General features: G+C 34.4%; 2 protein-coding genes across 2 annotated transcripts in view; one reads left to right on the forward strand and one right to left on the reverse strand.

Annotated features, from left to right (window-relative positions):
- The window catches only part of LOC123544545 (torsin-1A-like), an 82,853-nt gene that overhangs the window by 26,689 nt on the left and 35,081 nt on the right, over positions 1 to 21,083 (forward strand). The window lies entirely within an intron of this gene.
- Positions 167 to 20,007, reverse strand: LOC123544548 (uncharacterized). The gene is made up of 10 exons (XM_053543673.1): positions 19,391 to 20,007; positions 16,878 to 17,537; positions 16,567 to 16,738; positions 16,111 to 16,259; positions 14,316 to 14,540; positions 9,939 to 10,071; positions 9,604 to 9,735; positions 8,487 to 8,695; positions 7,316 to 7,610; positions 167 to 6,579 (listed from the first exon to the last, which is right to left on the reverse strand). The coding sequence occupies exons 2-10, from the start codon at positions 17,337 to 17,339 to the stop codon at positions 4,124 to 4,126; spliced, it is 4,233 nt and encodes a 1,410-aa protein (XP_053399648.1). The 5' UTR covers positions 17,340 to 17,537; positions 19,391 to 20,007; the 3' UTR covers positions 167 to 4,123.

Raw genomic sequence — 21,083 nt, forward strand, 5'->3', positions numbered from 1 at the left:
TAATAAAATATGCAGCACGCCTGAATAATAGACTTCGGATACAGTCTGTATCAGAGGGGCCCCTCTGATACAGACTGTATCCGAAGTCTATTCTTCTCCGCGCACACAGACGCGGAGTATTTGTGCTGTCTTTTTGTGAGTGCAGTGTGCAGTGTATGTCGTAAATGATATTACGCTTTCGATTTGCAGAATTTCAAATTTTTATTTTCAATGTCTGATCTGGCTCTAATAATGACATCAGATTTAAAACACTAACGAAACAAATAAGTTTCACGAGAAAAAAAAGAAGCGGGAAAGAAATCAAAGAGCAGAAAAGAAAGCATTACTTGGAAATTTTCTTTCGTTTTCAGTTTGAGGAATGCGTCAGAAAGATGGTTACCTTTTTCGTGCGTAATATTTTTTTTATATTTCATTTTTGATATTGATTTATCATAATATAGGCAATGTTATTTGCCACATTTATTTCAGTTAACCCTGATCATGCCGGACACAATTTATTCTGCCTTTGCGACCAGTGTAGATTATGATCAGCCTGCACATCCACGCAGTCTGATCATGATCTGCATTGTTTGCAATTCAGTCAGTATCTTTTTGGTAAGTACCCCTTTTAACAGTCAATGGTACGACCCAAATCTTAATACACCGACCTACTAATGAAAAATAAATGCTTTTGCCACTTCACTTGTGCAAGGCATGTGTAACTTCAGGGGATGGATTTTGGCTTTTTTGTGCTTTATGTTCAGCATTCTCACATCTCAGATCCTTTGCCGAGTGGTTTAGGTCGCCGACTTTAAATCACTTTCCTTCACCAATGTGGGTTCGAGTTTCACTTGAGGCGTAGTTTCTTCATGTGAGGGAAATATCCAGTTGGTTTACAGAAGAATAATAATCGGAGGGGAACCTGGGGTCTTCCCCAATCATCAAAGCTGAAAATTGCCACTTGACCTATAATTGTGTTGGTGCAACATTAAACAAATCAAATAAACTCGGATTTCCCCATATGTTTGACGGATGACAATGATGTTGAAAGACATCTGTCCTTTACGCTTCAGTAATAATGTTATTTAACCAGAATATTTTGACATCATCTATATGATTTAAATTAAATCAAAATAGAAAACGATTCAAGCATGATCACGTACATTATGTTTTTGGTTTAACGGGGAATATGTCTGTATATTCATTACTAATTTAATCTAATATTCACGAACATTCTTCTGTATATTTTCATAAAGGGTTTCCGAAGTAGTAAAGTATTCTACTTGGTACACTCCCATATTAAATAGATCGGATGACAAAGCTGTGGACCAAACACCTTGATTAGCTCATTACTCCATATGATGTATTTTGCTATTCGAAACACTAGCTTTCTTTTAATGTAGCTCTATACGTTTGATTAACCGAAAGTGACGGCTTAAAGTCATCTACCAGGAAAACCTAGAATAATGCCTGGTAACTGGTATACGGGTAGCATAAATGTTACCGTAAAACTATCATGTCCCGTGTATTAAGTATTAATTTAAACTGTCGGCACTACTGTCGTTCACAAGGTCAATTTAAAAAAAAAAAAACATTTCAAAACAATAAAATGAAGCGAGTAGAAATTTGAGGACTCCAGTGCATATTTTGCGAATAGTGAAAAACTAAACACTTGGACCTTTACATTTGATTAAGCCATATTGTTGAAAACAGGTAAATCTACAATTATCAAATGTTAAAATCTACATTGTGGATTTTTTATATGCGAAAATATCATTTAAAGTGTGATATTCTGGAGAACCAATATTTTCAAATCGGTCTAGCAACAATCAAGCATACAACCCTACCTTAACAGTTTTAATGGCTGGATTTTCGTCGGATACAACGATGCTCAGAAAAGTGTTTTTATTAACAAAATTCTTTATTGTGCAGAAACTGAAGCTGAAACTGAATAATTTGATTAAACGCCTGTTTTTATACCATGACATATTCGATGGCGTTGTACAAAATAATAATAATAATAATAATAACAATATTAATAACGACAAAAATAATAATAATAATAATAATAACAGCTTTATTTTAACAAACAGCCATGACCGCACCTATCCCCTTGAGGTCATTTTACCCCTATTGCAAATACCAGTGCTTAAAGCCTCACCTGATACGCCTAGACGGGCTGCATATAAAGGGTCAAATCCGCTGGTTAATGGTGCCAACACATACTATTTAGAAAAAGAAATACTAAACGCTATCCTGCCCATAGAGTCTGTACCAACAAGCGTATTTAATTAAACAAACCTTGAAACTATAAATGTTAAAATGTAAAACCTGTTATCGCATATAAAGCAGTTATCAAAAAAAAACAATGCCATGAAATCTCTGAAATACAGTGTCTTAAGGTCTTTTTATATGTTTTAAGCTATTTAAATTTGCGTAGCTCTAGCGGCAGTTCATTCCACAGTTCTGGACCAATAGTATAGAAACTTCTATCACATTGAATGTTTTGCACTTGTTTTATGGAACAACATAACGATATTCATAATTTTCTGACGATCTCAAACTTTGTCTACTAGGAAACTCTGTAAGCAATTCTGTTAAGTACAAAGGTGCTCTGCCAATGTGACTGCTATATACATGAAAGAAAGTATCTTGAACTCAATTTTTGCTTTCACCGGCAACTAAAAAAACTGTCACATTTCCTCCTGTTAAGGACAAGTTTTGCACACATGTGCAGAACTACCTTAACTGCAAATTGAATGATTGAATAGCTTGTAACAAAAGCATGATTTATAATGAAAAAAAAACCAAAACGTTTTGTGCATAAAATTACCTATAGATGCTTTGGCAAGGCAAAAATATTACATAAGATACATGTGTGCATGTACACGTAGTTTGTTCCGTTTACATGGGAAGTTGAATCATTGGATATCATCGTATTATTTGGTCACAATAACACTTTAGTCATGAATCAGAAATCTGGCTGACTATTGTACACTGCGTTGACAAGAGCATGATGCAATTCCATATCAACAATAATGCAAATGTTTGGCTGGAACAGCAAGACAAATAAAGCAATGTACATATAAATTAGGAAATAATTTAATTGACAAACTTTCATTTATGGCATTAATAAATATGTTATTCGGACGTGAATTATGTATATATTTATATGAGTCGTTGAATGAAACTCTAGTTGGTAACTACAGGATTTATCAGCGGTCATAAGCAAGACGCAAAATTATCTGCCATTATTTAGAAGAAAATAACTATCAAGATTTATTTAACAAAAGCTGGGTTATATGATCTTTGCGCTAGCAGGAATAATAATTCTGTCATACCTGATGCAACTTATTTATCAATATGAATAAGAACTAACAATCAATTTAGTTGAAAATTGTTAAGATTTCTCTTGGCAAATTACAATATGAGATAGTGTTTAGAAGATATTACCCTATGCATACAATTTCGTGTATATTTAATTTGTCCAAGCAAACACTGCCAGGGAATAAATTAAAAGATGTTTTCTATCCCAGCTAAAGGACATAATCCACTACAACGACTGCACAGAGATACAAATGAATAAACAATAATAGGAATAAGGAGAGCTACATCAGACAATAATCCCTAAATGTTACTATCAACTTGTGTAACTGTTAGACGCGATTGCGAAGAAATACCTGCATATTATTTTCTCACAGTCTAACTTATGCGTTTCTTTACAAAATATTAATTTAAAAGTAAAAGGACAAGAACATATTAACGCATGTATTGACACGACATGTCTTAATGTGTTTACGCAGCTTAAAAGCGCCGATTTTGTAGTAATTGCACTGCTTTTCAAAGTTTAAAATATTCAACACATTTAATATAACTTCAACCTTTAGCCTGCTTAATTTCTATAATGAACTGGTCCATCATTCAATTTGGACAATCAATTTATATTCGAAGGGGTGTTCACTGAAAATTTACTGACTTAATAGCGAACCGTGCAGACCATGATTAGACTGCACAGATGTGCAGGCTTATCTTGGTCTGCACTGGCTGTAAAGGCAGAATCACTTGCTAGCAGGCTAAAGGCTAAACTGATTATTGCGTTCCGTTTGTTGTCATATAGTGCAAATGTAGTTGTTCTGCGAGCTAATTACATTATTCTAACATGTCTAGTAGTATCGTCAATTATGTTCTTGATTGCATCCCAGTCAATATTCACTTTTTTACATTTCTTTAGCACATTGATCAGTTTCTGCAGAGTTGCCATTTCTGCTTCTTTATCGGACCAGATTTTCAACATTTTATAAATTGCCGTTGAACTTCCTTGACATTCCTCTGCAATGTGGTCCATCTTGACGCTAGGTACACCGAGTTCAATTCCAAGTAATTTCCAGTTTTCTCCAATGGCCTGAGCAATTCTACTTATTTGTTTCTCAGTCAGTTGTGTGTCTGGAAGAGCGGTTACTTCTATTTCATCAGGAAACCATTCTAATCTAGCAATGTTAACATTTATTTCATGTGGACAAGAATCGGGACAAGGCATCACTGTCCTGCCATCCTCCAAGTCACGCAATGGTTTTATCTCAAGGCTACCGTCAAGGCCATGGCTAATATGGTTACATCGATATGCCGACGTATACGGAACAAATTCGACATCTGATATACGACAAACGGATCTGAATTCATGTCGAATCACAGATTCTGAATATCTACGAAAACTGTCTGCTTTTGAAGAATCAATAGCTGAGGACGGGCAGAGGTTAACTACTCTGAGCTCTATATGATTGCTTCTGATTTCAGCAATTCCTACATGATCGTAGTTAATCTGAAAAAGTCCAATATTTTCAAACAGAAGAAGTTTCTTTTCTTTGAACGTCACTGAAGCTATGGCCCACTTTCCTAGCAAAGCCGCAAGCAGTCGGTCGTATACCATATGAACAATTGCTGCACTTTGGAAAACAATAACAAACCGAATCAGTGTTTGTGTTCTATTTGCTAAGAATTTCTCTAGATGATTTTCTGTGTCAGCATTCTTCAATAAAGAAGGAACTACATACCAACCTAATCCTTTTGATTCCTTTTTCTCCTCGTCGTATTCTGATGCCTCAGCAATGATGTGATGCTTCTTTAAAAACTCTAAAAGAATATCTTTGTGTTCAAGGAAAGTGCTTCCTTCCTGGCCCCAAAAGGTGTCAATTACAGAGTTCTCAAGTCTCGCCTCTCTTGACAACTTTCGCATTGCGGCTCGAAGTGCAGGGTTCTTTTGATGAAATCGCTTTGAAGTTATGAAACATTTAAATGCATCAATCAAATATTGAGGATCTAGTATAACATAGTTTGAGATCGGCTCATCGTCTTCAAAGTATACAAATGTACCATTTGCATGATGGTACTTCAAAAACAACTTCACCTGTTCTGTTGTGTAAAGAGGGAACTGATTTTTAGCATCCATCTCCATGACAGTATCAAACTGGACAATTCTAGTGTGTTGATTTTCTTTCAGAGCTCTTTCTAACGGGATCCAGCTTGCCGGAATATTAAGTTTTTCTAAATGTGTACTGGCCATTTGGAAGATTTCTTCACGAAGAGCATGTAAACTAATATCGTTTGGATTAGTGTTATCTATCGCAAAATCGTTATGCCATATATGATTTATCAATTCTGTATCATCAAAAAGAGCCCTTATCCTTTCGAAATATTCGTCTGCTGCTTCTTGTTTCTGTGACTCATCTCCAACAAGTTTGTCCCTGTGTGTCCCCACTAAAATGACTTTAGGTTTGGAGCTATCCTCTGTTCCAGAAAAACAATGAATAGAATTTATCCAAAACTTCAAGAAATACTCCATATTTCTACGACCGGTTTCTTCTGGAAACTCATCATCACATACAATTTCTGTCAGCGGTGTTGACAAATTAAACACTAAAATGTATATGGCCCTTTTACTTTGAAAAAGTTTATGCGTAGCGTTGAAAACATACTGTCCACCAAAATCCCATATGTCCAGCTCTTTAGAGTCATTGTGTGTATCTTCATTTTGTTTTACTTTAGTACTAAATCGTTTCAGTTCATCATTTGATAAAACAGTTTTTAATTTATTTTTTTCCTGCAATAGCGATGTTTCCTTTCTTTGAATATGAGAATCGGCCTGTCTAATAGATTTTTCTTCAGTTTTTTCAGCAGCTTTATTCAGTCCACAATAGTCTGTTTGTGCTTCTTTTCTATCTAATGAATCTTTGGTTTGTCTATGTAAAGACGTCTGTTTCAACATACGTGCTTTATCTCCTGCAATCTGATGTCTTCCTTTCTGACTTTCTACTACAGATAATAAACGTTGAACAAATTCTGAAGAGAAATCTCCAGCATTCTTTGTATACGAAACTTTTCCGTCGCATTCAACTGACGCTTTGTAGTGGCTAACTTCAATACTGTTTGTGCTTTGTACATCTCGAATATTATCGCTAACGAGTCGCCTTGCCAGAGTAGTTTTACCCTGTGCGAAATTCCCAACTATGTTTAGTCTAATGCGGTTGTCTATCTCTGTTCCATTTTGAAGGGCTTGAAAATACAGGCTCAGTGCATATGGGTCATGGACTATTTCATCTGGAACTGAAATTACATTTATCCATTTCAGCCATATAGTTCAATGCATCTCTTCGGAGTATATAATAACGTTACTGAGAATTTTTATATTAAATGCGATCGATGGGTTGCTCTCATACCACAGAGGAATGTGTCTATTTTAACTCATTATACTTTCATTAAAACACGGCAACATTGGCGCCACGTCGATATACATTTGTATTATATGGCGCCATACAGTCACAGAGAAATAGTGTTACTATACTGTGTCTACTTTATTATATACAAAGATATTTCAGAATCGGAATGATATACCAGAATGATATTGGATCTGAATCGATTATCAGGCACAAACAATAATTTCCTACACGTTTGCACACTCCTTAATTATTTCATGGGGCGTGTAATATTATTAAAGCATGATCATCTCTCGTAAAATTGTTTCACACTGTTTCGTCGTGTTTAAATATTTAAAGCATGCTACTGCTATATATCATTTTCAATCAAACTATTGTTCACTGGGTCGCAAACTTATCTTTATTTTTATTTAATGATACACCTTTTCCAAGCTATTTTTGTAGAGGATTACCTGTTAGCCATATCATGAAGGCTGATGATATTAATATGACGTTTGTCTTCTCAAATTAGTCTATGTTCCTAAGTGCTAGGGCGAATTTCTTTAACAGCTAGAATAGGAAAATCATTAGACTAAGTATATAAAATCACCGGAATGAAATAGATATACAGTATTTGTTTTACTTACCAACTGGCTCAAGAGCTGATGCTTTGAGATTACCAACGAGAATAGCTCCTTGCGATACAGCAGACTCGGCGTCTGGTGGTACAAACATTTTAATGTTCGGGAAATTGTCACGCAAAGCGCTTTGCAGCACTGTAGAGCGAGAAAATTCCCCCATCATGACAATTTCATCAACGTCTGTTAGCCATTTTTTGTTAAGTACACGGTTCATGTAGTCTACGATTTTTTCAACTACCTCTTCAAGAAATAAGTATGCTGTTCGTGATTCAATGCACACTTTTTCGGCCCTCATCTTGACCTAGTGTAAAACAGAAACATGTTCAATTATTATATATATTTCATAACTTCAAATATTTATCTAACTTCACATTAATTTTTTTCTTTTCTATATTTAGATTGAGCTACATTCAAATTTTACATATGTAACACATACTTACTATTTGTTATTCTTATCATAGAATAATATCTGAAGGGTCCTTCAAAAACACTGATGTAGAAACTGTTTCAATTAAGAAAATATGCTCGGAACCACGCTACATTCTAAACAACTTCTTAAACTTCACACTGTGTGGCCACGGTTAGCACACTTAACAGAGAGTGAGATACCACATGTCACTTGGATATTGTGTCTTAATGTGGAAGCGAACTAACCATATTATTGCAATAACATTTCGTGTTCTTTCAAGTTTAATCAGTTTAGAATTATGGGTTTTCCACAAGGTTACATTTGCTTGGGCAAAAAACATTATTTCCCTTGAAATGTTGCAAACGTACTTCCTATTTTCGACATATTTCTGTTTAAATGCTCAAGATATGCAAAACCTACATTATAATGCATGCTTAGCATCACTCCACTCATAAGAAGGAAAATCTGTGACCGAGTATTTAAGGTCGCTGACTTCGAATCACTTGTTTCTCACCTATGTCGGTTCGAAACCTCGTTTGTAGTGTAGACTTCATCATGTGAAGAAACCATCCAGCTTGCTTAAGGAAGGCCTGTAAGTTCTACCTAGGTACCCATTCATACCTAACGCAATGCCCAGAGGGGCGCCCGGGGTCTTGCTCCACAATAAAACGCTGAAAAAAAGTTACCATATGGCCTACACATGTCAGCGTGTCTCGAAACACAACAAAAACAATCAAACCTACTAAGAACAAAAGATGGTAGCTTTACCTGTTCAGAAAATCGAGGTTGTTTAACAACATCCGCTAGCTCTTCACCGCCTAATTGTTGTACAAGGCATTGAAGAGACGCGGGTATCCTAATGTTGAATCTTGAATCTCGTTCGAAGTAAAAAGCGCTTTTCTTTTTCTCAAGTGCAAGCAATAGATCTCGGTACTCTGTTATATACTGCTCTTTGAACCTATCCATCACAGTGTACCCTACCGGTATGAGATATTATATATAAATACAAGTTAAAAATCATTTAGTTTAATTATGTATCTACATTAAGATATGATAAATACATGCGGGGCCTCCGTGGCCGAGTGGTTAAGGTCACTGACTTCAAATCACTTACCCCTCACGGATGTGGGTTCGAGCCTCACTCGAGCCTCACTCGGGGCGTTAAATTCTTCATGTGAGGAAGCCATCCAGCTGGCTTACGGAAGGTCGGTGGTTTTACCCAGGTGCTCGCTGGTGATGAAATAAAGCACGGAGGGGCACTTGGGGTCTTCCTCCATCATTAAAGCTGGAAATACCCCGTATGACCTATAATTGTGTCGGTGCGACGTTAAAATAAAATAAATATATAAATAAATGATAAATACACGCACTTCCATGATAAAGGAAGAAAATCTACTTTCACGATGTAGGAAGAAAATATCACAAATAAAATTTAAATCAACAAGATGTATGTCATGTAAATTAATCAATTTAAGCTACAGGATGTCCCTAATTTTTTCGTAGGTATTTTAGCTGATCATTTGACAGTGTTTGTTTCAAGATTAAGTGAATACAACTAATCTCTTCTCTTATGTCAGTAGGAAAGAATGGAGAAAATTGTCTTTCCCTTCTTGTTCATCATGTTTTATCAGTCAATATGAATTCGTACATATTCAAAGAATTGGGGTGATTTATTGCGGTTCATTACGGATAATATGTATTTATTTTGTTGAAAAATCGCGTTAAATGACATATGTTACTTATAAGCATAAATATATTGTATCAACAACAATTTGTTTCTATATTTTGTAATTAACAAATTTGGTAACACTTCTCTCTTTTGTCCTACACATTTATTTAGTAGATCTATGTAAACATGAGCTTGTTAAAAAAATAAACGTCATACCAACAATACTGGAGAGGACATTAAGGAATGACTCTTCAACTCGCGTACTTCCACATTCTTCATTGCTTGAAACATATAATTCTGTTGCTTCACCATCTTTTATTCTGTAAATGCTTATGTCAGAAGTATCTCCTATATAAGAAAAGAAAATATAAATGATTTGTTTTAAAAAATTGGGAAAAGTTGACAAAAATGTAAATACGAATTAGTTATATGACGCAGTAGATACAACAGTAGAGACTTGACTACAGGAACTTAAATTTTGGTTTTATATGCACTGAATTTAGAACCTTTTAAAACTCTATTATCGATTGTAAATATGGTAATACGCGTACTTCTTGTATTTAAAACCAACACCGTTTTCTCTAACAGCAGATCTCTGTTCTTGCTTTGTTCATACTGACAGAAATAAAAGCTTGCAGCATCAGACTCTGAAACTGTAGTCAGCCGTGTCGGTGATATACCAGCCTAAAATTGATATGAAACATTGATATAAAAAGAAATATACTTGTTGTGATAAATTATCTGACAATATGATCCAGTCAAATGTGGTTACTCCCTGAGTAAAAGCTCATTAAAACATATGGATGCCCGTAAGTGACCTACACAATAATCTTTATATTTGATAACAGACACTGTGTCTGAAATCATTCGTCCTCCACCTGATTCGTGTGGGGAAGTTGGCGATTACTTGCGGAGTGCAGTTTGTACTGGTACAGAATCCAGAAACCAGAATCCAGGTTAATGGCCTGCCGTTACATAATTGAAAACAAAACAACTTTATCAATGTAAATGGATGCAAAAAGTAATTGAAACTATTCAAAGGCAATGCAACGTCAATCGCTTTAACAGCCAGTCAACAAAGTTAGCTGTGTGAATTATCGCGAGTTCGGTACAAGGGTGCGGCGTGTGTTCTTTATTATATGACTGAAGACGTTGCAACATTTCGGGATTCTGTTAGGGGCATGGTAGTGACATTTCGATAATCATTTTGATGATCAAAATATCGAACGACGCACGACATTTGACCGCAACACGTGTAAGTACGTAACGGCACCCTGACACCATTCCGTAGAACATGAGCTTTTTCAAAGGAAAACATGTAATATTTGTACGAAATAATACAATAAATATTTTCGAAATAATGTTCTTTATATCTGGATTGGGCTTCCGGATTTGTCAAAAATGGTACATGTAATTTGTAGTATTTTTACACGAACATTTCATGTTCATAAGAAATTATTTGTATATGCTAGGACAATATTTCGTCTTTAAGGGAATCAAATCTTTCAAGCACACATTTTGGATAATTTTTTGTGTCTGTTCAGAGGAGATGCCTTCAGATATATTTACCTTAAAAAACGAATTCGCAAATTCATATCTAAATTGATATTTTTTTTTAAAAATAAGGCTTTGAGATAAATTGCACTTAAATTTCTCCTAGTTTTCATGACATTGTTACCACGTTACCATCGCAAAAGCGATCTTCGTTTCGTAAACAAATTATGTTAAAAATCACTAAATTACTCAGCATCATTCTAGTATTTTGCATTTACAACCAATTAAAACTGGTACAAATATGTACATTCTCTCTCGAAAAAAAAACGGAACCTGACTTTATTTATATAAAATGTTTTTTTATTGTTCGTTTGTTTAACTGGGTTTCGTTTTAAGCCATTTGTCAACATTATTTCAATTACAAAACGTAAGTCAATTTACCTAACCAGTTTTTGTGGAGTCTGCACAAGTACTGACCTGGCCGCCGCAAAATAACTAGCCATGAGGCCTCCATGGTCAAATTGTTATGGTCGTTGGCTTCAAATCTCTTGTCCCTATCGTTTGGTTTGAAATCTCGCTTAGGATTAGGAATTCTTTCATGTGAGGAAACTATCGAACGTGCTTACGGGAGGTCGGTTGTTCTACCCAGATGCCCGCTTTATACCAACTAATGCCCGGAGAGGTACATGGGGTCTTCTCTGCCATCAAAATCCGGAAAATCGTCATATGACCTTTAAATTTGTCTTTGTGGCGTTAAACCCAACAAATAATTTACAAATTATTAATATGACCAAAATGTTTAGGCACTGTCGTGTCTCAAATTGTTAAAGAGAACATACAGCGCTCCTGAGGATTGAAGTCGTCGCGACCAAAAGTATTGTACTTTATTTTCAGAGCTGAGCAAGTGTAATTACCTCACAAAATAAACTAATTGGTATATAATGGAACTACAAAAAGGGTAGTTATAGAGAATATTAGGTTACTGTCTTTCTTAACTTAAGTTTATCCACCGAGTTGGAGAAAGGTTTATCCACCCGAGGCTTGCCGAGGGGGATAAATCTTTCGGAGACGAGGTGGATAAACTTAAGTTAAGAAAGACAGTAACCTAATATTCTATTTATCCTGCAGTCAATAAAATCTGTGTATAACATATATTTACTTTCAAAATGATTTTCTCTACAAAAATAATCCAGAATTTCACTCACTTGTGAATTCCTACGCCCTTCAACCCCCTTGTCTGCTTGATCCAGTTACACACGATTCCTTACAATAAAACATTATTTCATGCCTCATACTTTGCCTTCTGAAGTTCTGTGTATTATAAATAATCGGTGCTAACAGGGCATTCGCAGAATGGTTTTGACTCGGATAAAATACAGCCGAAAACCACGCTTGAGATGAATTCAAATGCCCGCAGTCTTAAATTTACTCCATTTCCGTTCAAGACAATGTGAGATAATGAAATTCCTTCCACCATGAATAGTTTAGATCCAATAATTACAATAAACGACTGCTTAAGTCTGGTTATTTGTGTAAATTTCTAACTAAAAATGAGTGAAAGTCAAGGTCGATTCATACAGACTTTAAAAACCGTCACCGTACCATTCCGTATGGAGGTTTACAAGGACAGAGTGAACCAATTTTTTTATTTTTTTTACCGTGGCTGTCCTCATAAAATGATGAAATGTTTGAGCTTCGAACTCTTGGCCCAGTTTACATTGTCTATAGCACATATACTTGAAAAAGTAGTCCGTTAGTTGCATTGACGGTATAAACCTGCATTGACTGAATAAACCTCAAGTTTACACGGCAGGCAGATATCGGCCCGATAAATGCATAGTGGTAGGATAAATACTGTAATGACCCAAAGCATACATATTTTTTCGTCAATGTACGTCTGTTTACCTCTGTTATCATACCATTTTCTGTACTTTTTGTAGTTTTTTAACAGGGAAATTATAAAAAGAATGTTTCAGCGCACTTATCAACTTAAAGGTAATTGCCAAGAAGAAACAATTTTGATTTTGTATACATGTATTGTATGTGCCTCTCTTGCAAAGGGCAAGCGTAGGTTAGTATTCAAATACTAACCTTCTAGTCAGGTTAATATTTACCAGTTTTAGAGGTTGATACACTGAATAACAACCATATCAAAACAAAGAAGCTGTGCGGTATGTATTTATCCCAACCGTTTAGTTAACTGTAAATGGAATGACTTTACGAGAAATGTTGCTTACAATGAAACAGTATAACCGTAAGAAAATATTGTGCTCTCTTATTTTAATATCTTATCGATGCATGTTCTTTGTTTCGAAAAATGCGAATATATTTGCATGAAAATAGAAGGCATCTTGCTTAGGCATTTGAAGACTAACCATTCAATGAATTGTAGCAAAAGCATGCTAAATAACCTTAAATATAACATTTAAAATTACTTTTCCTAAATAAGACATATTTCTCATAAAATTGGCAATAAACATAGTATTTGAAGAATGCAAGAAACATCTTGAAAAGAAGGGTCTCAATGATCGAATGGTTATGGTCACTGATTAGGAATCGCTCTGGCTTCGAAATCTCACTTTTGGTGTAGAATTCTCGCAAATAACAAAACCGTTCAGCTGGCTAACGAAAGGTCTGTGGTTCAACCCAGGTGCCCATTCGGGCCTGAAATAAGTCGCCATCAGACTTATAACTGTGTCAGTGTGACGTTGACGTTATAAAAACGTGACATACAGAACAGGCAACATTTCATCGCTCGTTTTATCTCAAACGTCACATCACCGACAGAAAGACAGATGTCATCAGTTAAGAGTTTTTCTTGAACTAAAAACCGTGTTACGTTTAGATCTAGGAGCAAAATTAGGTAAATAAACTAAACACAAATCAACAATCGATTGGCGCGTTCGTAGAGATTGTATTTTTAATCAGTTGGCGTTGTAGAAATTTTGTTTATTCTGATGAGGCTTTGTTATACTTATATGAAACCTATGGGCGTAAGATGGTTGTGCTACACAAGAAATGGTGACACTGGTCGTGAATAACTAAAGATCGTTGTGTTCAATCAAACAGCACATCTAGTAACATAATATGTACGTGCACACAAATATTGGACTATCTTTAAAACTTCCGGGGAATACTTTCCTAAGTCTCCAGTCACAGACTGTTTGTATTTTGATCATTTATAAGTTGAAAACCTCGTATTGTATCAATTTGAAAATGACATACTTCTATTCAAGACACATGCAGCAAGTATTTACTTAAAACAATGTTTGTGTCTGGAAGTACAATTTGTCAGGCAAATGATCCTATTTTATATTAATATGTATTTTGCGGTAAGAAAATGTTTTAACATCATTACTTTTAAGTTACTGTTACAATATCAGCTCAAAAGGATAAACTATAAGCTGAATTAATTTATCAAGGAAATATACTACCTCTAGAGCTGCTTCTTTCACAAATTGGCTTATGACTTCATACCAAATAGCAGGAAGTGTGAGTACCCAGCAAACGTCATTTTCAATAAATCCAAATTCATTGCAACGCTCTCTAGCCATTTTGATAAGATCATCTTTTAGGTACCTTATGGCCATTGAGAATACACTTTTTGTCGATAGTATTTTACCACTTTCGTCTTCTAACACGGCATTATCATCTATGACCTATAGAAGTATAATTATAAAACATTGTCTTTTTGCTCGTCGAATTGCTTTTAACGACCATTTTGCATCATTGCTACATACACAAAGAATGTATCTATGAGTTGCATAATTCCAAATGATGATACTGATACGGGTCGCTGATAGACTTAGACTGTATGGGTTTTTAAAACATGTCTGGCTGTGTATGATAGGGATTTACCAACCCGAGGGATAGTGTGGAATGGAAAGATTGACGTTAACGAGGTTTCATATTCACGCTCCCAAGATGGTTTGAAAAACGTTTATCATACACATATATATGTGCCAGTATAATACAGATCTAGCCATAGTTTTTGTCCCTTGTGTATGTAATAATAATATAAACAAAAAAGAGTATGACGAGTTATAATTTCCATAACTAAATAATAACAACAACTGAATTATTTTATTCAATTTGCAAAGTAGATGTTCATCTTTTCGGCTTATCTTCTCAACTGATATTATCAGCCTAAAAATGTATCTATATCAGTCATACAGTGGCGTTATCTACCATCTATACTATAAATAACCACGTGATAAAGAATCGGTTAGCGCTAAAATGAATTGCATTTTGACTATCATGATATAAAATAAGAATATTTTACACCGCAATAAGAGTAACGAAAACAACAAACTGCTGAAACATTCGGTTATTGTTTGTTAGATAATGTATTTGTTTGCATAAACAGTGTTATATTTATGAATTGCAAGGATGATTTTCTCCTGAAATGCATCTTCAAATAAAATATTGAATTTTGAGCCTTTTTTAATTTCTCTCCAAATACATGTTCTTTAAACTGCTTTTTAACAGACATAGAGACACGTCTTTTTTAAGAAAGTAAAGTTGCCAACACTTTTAATTCAAAGGTGAATTTCCTTTGCAGCGCAAAACAACTACTTACCCTCGGACGAATCATAAATTTTGGAAACTCCGTCATATTAACCAAGATCTTAAAAATAGTTTGCTCGCGGTGAGCGCGTTAGTTTGTCATTACCACCAGGATCTACTATACAAACATCATATCTATTATTAGTATGCAAGAAAATTGCATTAATTGCTATATCCCCGCGGTTTTGATATGCCAAATCTTTGTCCAGTTGTAGGCAGTGTAGGAAGCTGTGAATTTAGATGCGTTATGTTGATCTACGTATGTCCAAATTATCATACAAACATTAGACTGACGATTGTGTATGTGTTGTTACATCTAAGCGTTTGTCAGCCCTATATAGTCAGACAAGACTGGTTCGAGCCTCACTCGGGGCGTTGAATTCTTCATGTGAGGAAGCCATCCAGCTGCCTTTCAGAAGGTCGGTGGTTCTATCCAGGCACCCGCTCGTGATGAAATAACGCACGGAGGGGCACATGAGATCTTCCTCCACCATCAAAGCTGGAAAGTCGCCATATGGCATATAATTGTGTCGGTGCGACGTTAAACCCAGGAAAATAAATAAAATAAATAAACCCACACGACGGTCTTTAACAGATGTTAAATAAATAAAAAATGACTCTAGACATTAAGCAGTTAAGTTGATATTAACAAAATATCAATACCTTATTCTCAAACAAAACGTGTGTGATACATCTGAAAAAATACCACGAGTCCCGTTCATCTACCGGTAGTTTTGAAAAGATGCTTTCTGCCTCAAAGCCAAAACTGTTAAACGTCTTACCGTCTGGTTCAATCAAAACACACGTTGGAGCTAAAACAGAAATAATGTATCACTGTTTGAGTATACCTAAACACTTTCCATTAAAAAAGATATTATACTGCAAAGTGAATTTGCAAAAATAATTATCTTCTTGTTTAATTATCGTTTGAACCAAATTTACATTGTGAGAATGGTTGTTCATTTTTGTCGGGAAGGTAAATACAGGCGTGTAAAGATTAAATGAAACCCTTTTACTCAGTAAGATTATTAAAACGATATCAAAGATACGTGACTTTAACTAGGACAGACAATTCATAAAAATGAAAAGAATATACTATGGGTGTTTAACATTTTGTACCTTTTGTCCACATTGCACCTGAATCACTGCTCCATTGTCTGGCATAAACATTTGTTTCACTCAAATGTTCCTTAAGTTTTACAGTAGGGATAAACGACAAATAAGTGTACGTTTTGCCAAAGTCGATGACAGCAATGAAGCAAAGTAGACTTTTTCTGTCTGAAACTTTCCCCTATAATAAAAACATCTAATATTCAAACTTAGGCCTGCATCAGACATTGGTTAAAAGCAATTATATAGATTTAAAGTTAAAACATATTCTATTTCAGTCTTTAAAATAATACATAACTACTTAAACCAATTCTACTTACCACATATGGCCTGATTTCAAATGCGGCGCTTTTTCTTTCACTGCTTTGAATGTCGTTCGCTTTTGTCAAAAGAATTTCTTCATCTTGATTTGAATGAATAATGGATTCATGAGTATCCCTGGCTCTTTCACTATTCGTGTCAAAAGCTGCTGTGTTTTCTACAAGGTATTCCCTGTCATTGTTGGGGTATATTTCACCTGTGTCGGAATCGTCTAATAAATAACTGTCATCGTCAGGTTGAGAACATTGAGGTTCTGCGACATCAAACTCGGATTTTTGATGTGTTATCTTTATTTGGCGAGCTTTCAATTGATCTTTTTCAGGGTCGTTATCACTATCTCCAGAGGTGGTCTCATCATTGCTAAATGCATTAGAATAAATAGATATTTCATCTGAATTCTCATTTATACTGTCTTCTATACTTTCGTCAGAGTGTAAACTTTCATTTTCACATTCATCCATATTTAGACCGGCTACATTAGACAATAATTCCTTTTGTGTTCTGCTTGTTGCTTTAAACAAAGAGTGTATTCGACATATGCGTTGTTTATTTCGGGTTTATTCATTCAATTTTCCGTAAGGTAGTTAGCTTCCGAAAACGTCGTATGTACGTAACCGATACCACCTTTTAATTTTTGTATGAGTTTCTTCAAATGACAGCTGTAAATAAAAATAACTTTGGATAGATGATTAATCCCGTAATCGTATGCGTTATATCTTATCTTTCAATATAACCGTTTCCACTGAATATGCATACAACTATTATATTGATTATATTCATTTGATAAATTGCCGCCATTCAGCGGTTTATTTACATTTTAAAGTTTTATCTGTCTTGTTACGAATGTCTTGTAAGATTACCTTATATTTATGCCGTATATCACTGAAAAGCGAAACAGTAGGACTAAGAAAGCGCATTATGCTGTGCCTATTAGTCAAACATCGTTCCGCCAAATTATGTCTAAATGGCAGTTAACTTGGCATGTAAAATTTAATGTGCGATATTTCATAGGGCATACATTTGTAAAAAAATACCAGATTTATAATTCGCAAGATATTGATTACATCGCTCGTACAATGTCTATATTATTTGGGTCAGTGCCTATACTTCAGAATAGCAAAGTATCATATATTCTATTTCATGGGCTCTATAATGCTCGTCTTTAATTGTGCTATAAATTTAAACCTTTTATCGCATGTTTCACGCCGCAGGAGTGTAATAAAGCTATTGTAGAGGATACATGTTCATATTGAATTTATTAAACGAGTTGAATAGAATAATAAGATGCGAGGCTCTGCCGAGCATTTTATCAATTTTATTCAACGAGTTTAATAAATTCAGTGCGGAAATATTCTTTTTATCGCTGTAATGGCTTTATTTCTCTCCCGCGACGTCACACATGTGATAAATTAATTATTTGATAATACACTAGTGTAATAACGATTTGACGTTGACGTCGTTTATTTATAAGAGACGTTGGTCGAATTTACTTGGTTTATAATAGGTAAAGAAAGAAACAAATTTGATGTTTCAACAGGAATAGCACACATGTGATAAAAAGAATATTACATTTTAATATTTTACTCAACTCGTTTAATAAATTCCATTATATGAAAAGACACTCATGTGAAAGCCTCTATATCTACTGCGTAAAACAATTATTATAAATAAGTCCTGGACTAAATGCTGTATTTTAAGTACAGGAAATGGCGGCCCATGTATAATTTAAAAAAATATATTATATAATATACAAAGTCACTTATTACGAAACAATATCGTCACTACAAGATCGTACTCTTTTTTTACGGGTGCATCAAAAGTTTCTTTCAATATTGCTTTTGATCTATATATTTGTAAATGATATTTTTACAGCAAGATTATTGAAATAATTATGCAGAATGAAAAAAAGAAGGATTTTGTTTTCAAAGATCAATTTAATGTGTTCATCAACTATATTTCCTTTAACGCTGAATAGTAATAGAAATGTGATTGTCTGAATTTTAGGGAAGTGACTTTTATATGAAATATCAGTATGTTATGTTAGCTTGAAACCGCTTTCATTTTATTATATGAAATAAATATTGGACATTAAGTGTACCAAACTATTACTTGAAATTACTGTGGGTTGTTTTTGTGTTTTTGTGTTTTTTCGTTTTTTGTTTTTGTTTTTTTTTTAATTTTATTTTTTCATTTTAGGTAACGATTTTTATTGTTGATTTATCAAAATATCTAACAAGAAAAACCCTTAATCACAAAAAATATTGCTAGCTGATATATTCAAAGTGTCAGATTTATATACTCTGTATTGTACCTTTATTTACGAGCTAGTAATTTTGTAAAGCTTTTCAACAATGAATTACAATTTAGACAACGACAATTAATAATAAATGCATAAATCAATTTGTAATAAGCAAACTTTAAGATAGACTGTATCTCCTTTAAAACTAAAACCCATCAAAGACTCCCAAAACTGACTGTAAGGAAAAGTAGGTATCGAAAAGGAAAGTAATACCTGCGTAAATGTTATGTGTCACTTGGTAATCGCTGGTGAAAATGATATGATAACAGTTCCGTAATAATTTATAGATTCGAAACAAAAATAGATCGGATTCCACAGATCTAATTACCACAATTAGACGTTACATTACCGCACAATCGGTGTCACGTAATATGGTGTAACAGGATGATTCTAGTGACATTTGTCTTTTAAATTACCAAAATCCTTTACAATGCTAGTTACTGACTAGGTGTGAGAATGTAGCTGGACTACGGCGAAGACTACTGCCCCCTTTAGAACAGCTATATATGGAATAATCACAGTAAATCCGTGAGGGAATTACTTCAATCTACATATGGTTAAATAACCTTCGCGAATTTTGTATGTTTTTCGGAAGAATATGTAATAGCACATGCTCGTTCGCATAAAGTACACCAATGTTATAATAGAACACACTTAAAAAATAATAAGATTCCTACGGTGAAATAATGAAGACACGGCAAAGGTCCAAATTTATGCATAATCCACTGTTCGATAGGCTACTAAAAGGTTTGACAGTATTGATTTAACCGTTGTTGATATGTAAGTTGTATATACTGCAAAGTACGTGCGGTAAATAGCTAAACACTGCACGTACGCTTGACAGTTAACTACAGATAAGATTTTGTATATTTCATACTATTTGCAAAACGACGTAACTGGCGATCCTAATAAACGTAACCTATAACCTACAAACATATAGCTATCATAGTATTCATTTCGTTTAGTATGATGAAACGATTGAATGATACAGGAAAATAGGTAAAACAATAGTTACAATATAGTAACTAATATTTATAAAAATGATTGTGATATTTTCATTTTATGCAGTGGTAGTCATGTATCATGTAGATAACTGTTGAAGAACTAGAATGTAACTACAATACGTACCTGAAAATCTTGAGTACACCATGTTCTGTGAAAAATACAGATTTATAAAGCAGAAGAAAACTATCCGCCTCGCCCATGAAATACATTGCAATACCCATTACATACGAATTGACTTTCTCTGTGCGCATTCCATTCAGATTTCATTCACACTTATAAGATAATATTTAGATTTTTAAACCAACATCTCTTAAGGTCTGCGCATCGTAAACTTTCATACAACAAATTAATACTGGAAAAAAACTGCCGTTATTTGATATTATCACCGCCGCCGGGCGAACAACGAATAGTAAACATGTGTCGTCATTTCACATAGACGCCTTTTCTTCTGCGACAACAGGGAATAACGCAGAACTGCATGCTTCATAGAAAATATATACTTATAATGACATTCTTTTCTTTTTTCAGGAAAACGTCAAATTTGATCATTTTAACACTTGCTTTCTAATTTAAGAGTTGACTATACTTGTTTATATAAAACCACTGTAAAGTACAGGCAGTGTGAAGATGACTTTGAACATTCTAATTATCACAAAATTGAAGAAGATCGGATCTGAATACCCATATTTTTCCTGGACTTTTTCTAAAATCGTATCAACCACCAAACTTGATTAGAATTACATACATGTATAAACCTTTTATAATAAAACACTGACTGGGAAAAAACCGGCAGTTCCACGTACGTAGATATCGATTTTGATGTGCTTTTTTGTTTTGTTTTGTTCTGTTCTGTTTTTTCTTCTTTGTTTTTTCTTTCAGTTACACCCTCTTTGCGTCCATC

Source organism: Mercenaria mercenaria, chromosome 5 (genome assembly GCF_021730395.1).
Source record: "Mercenaria mercenaria strain notata chromosome 5, MADL_Memer_1, whole genome shotgun sequence".
NCBI lineage: Eukaryota > Metazoa > Mollusca > Bivalvia > Venerida > Veneridae > Mercenaria > Mercenaria mercenaria.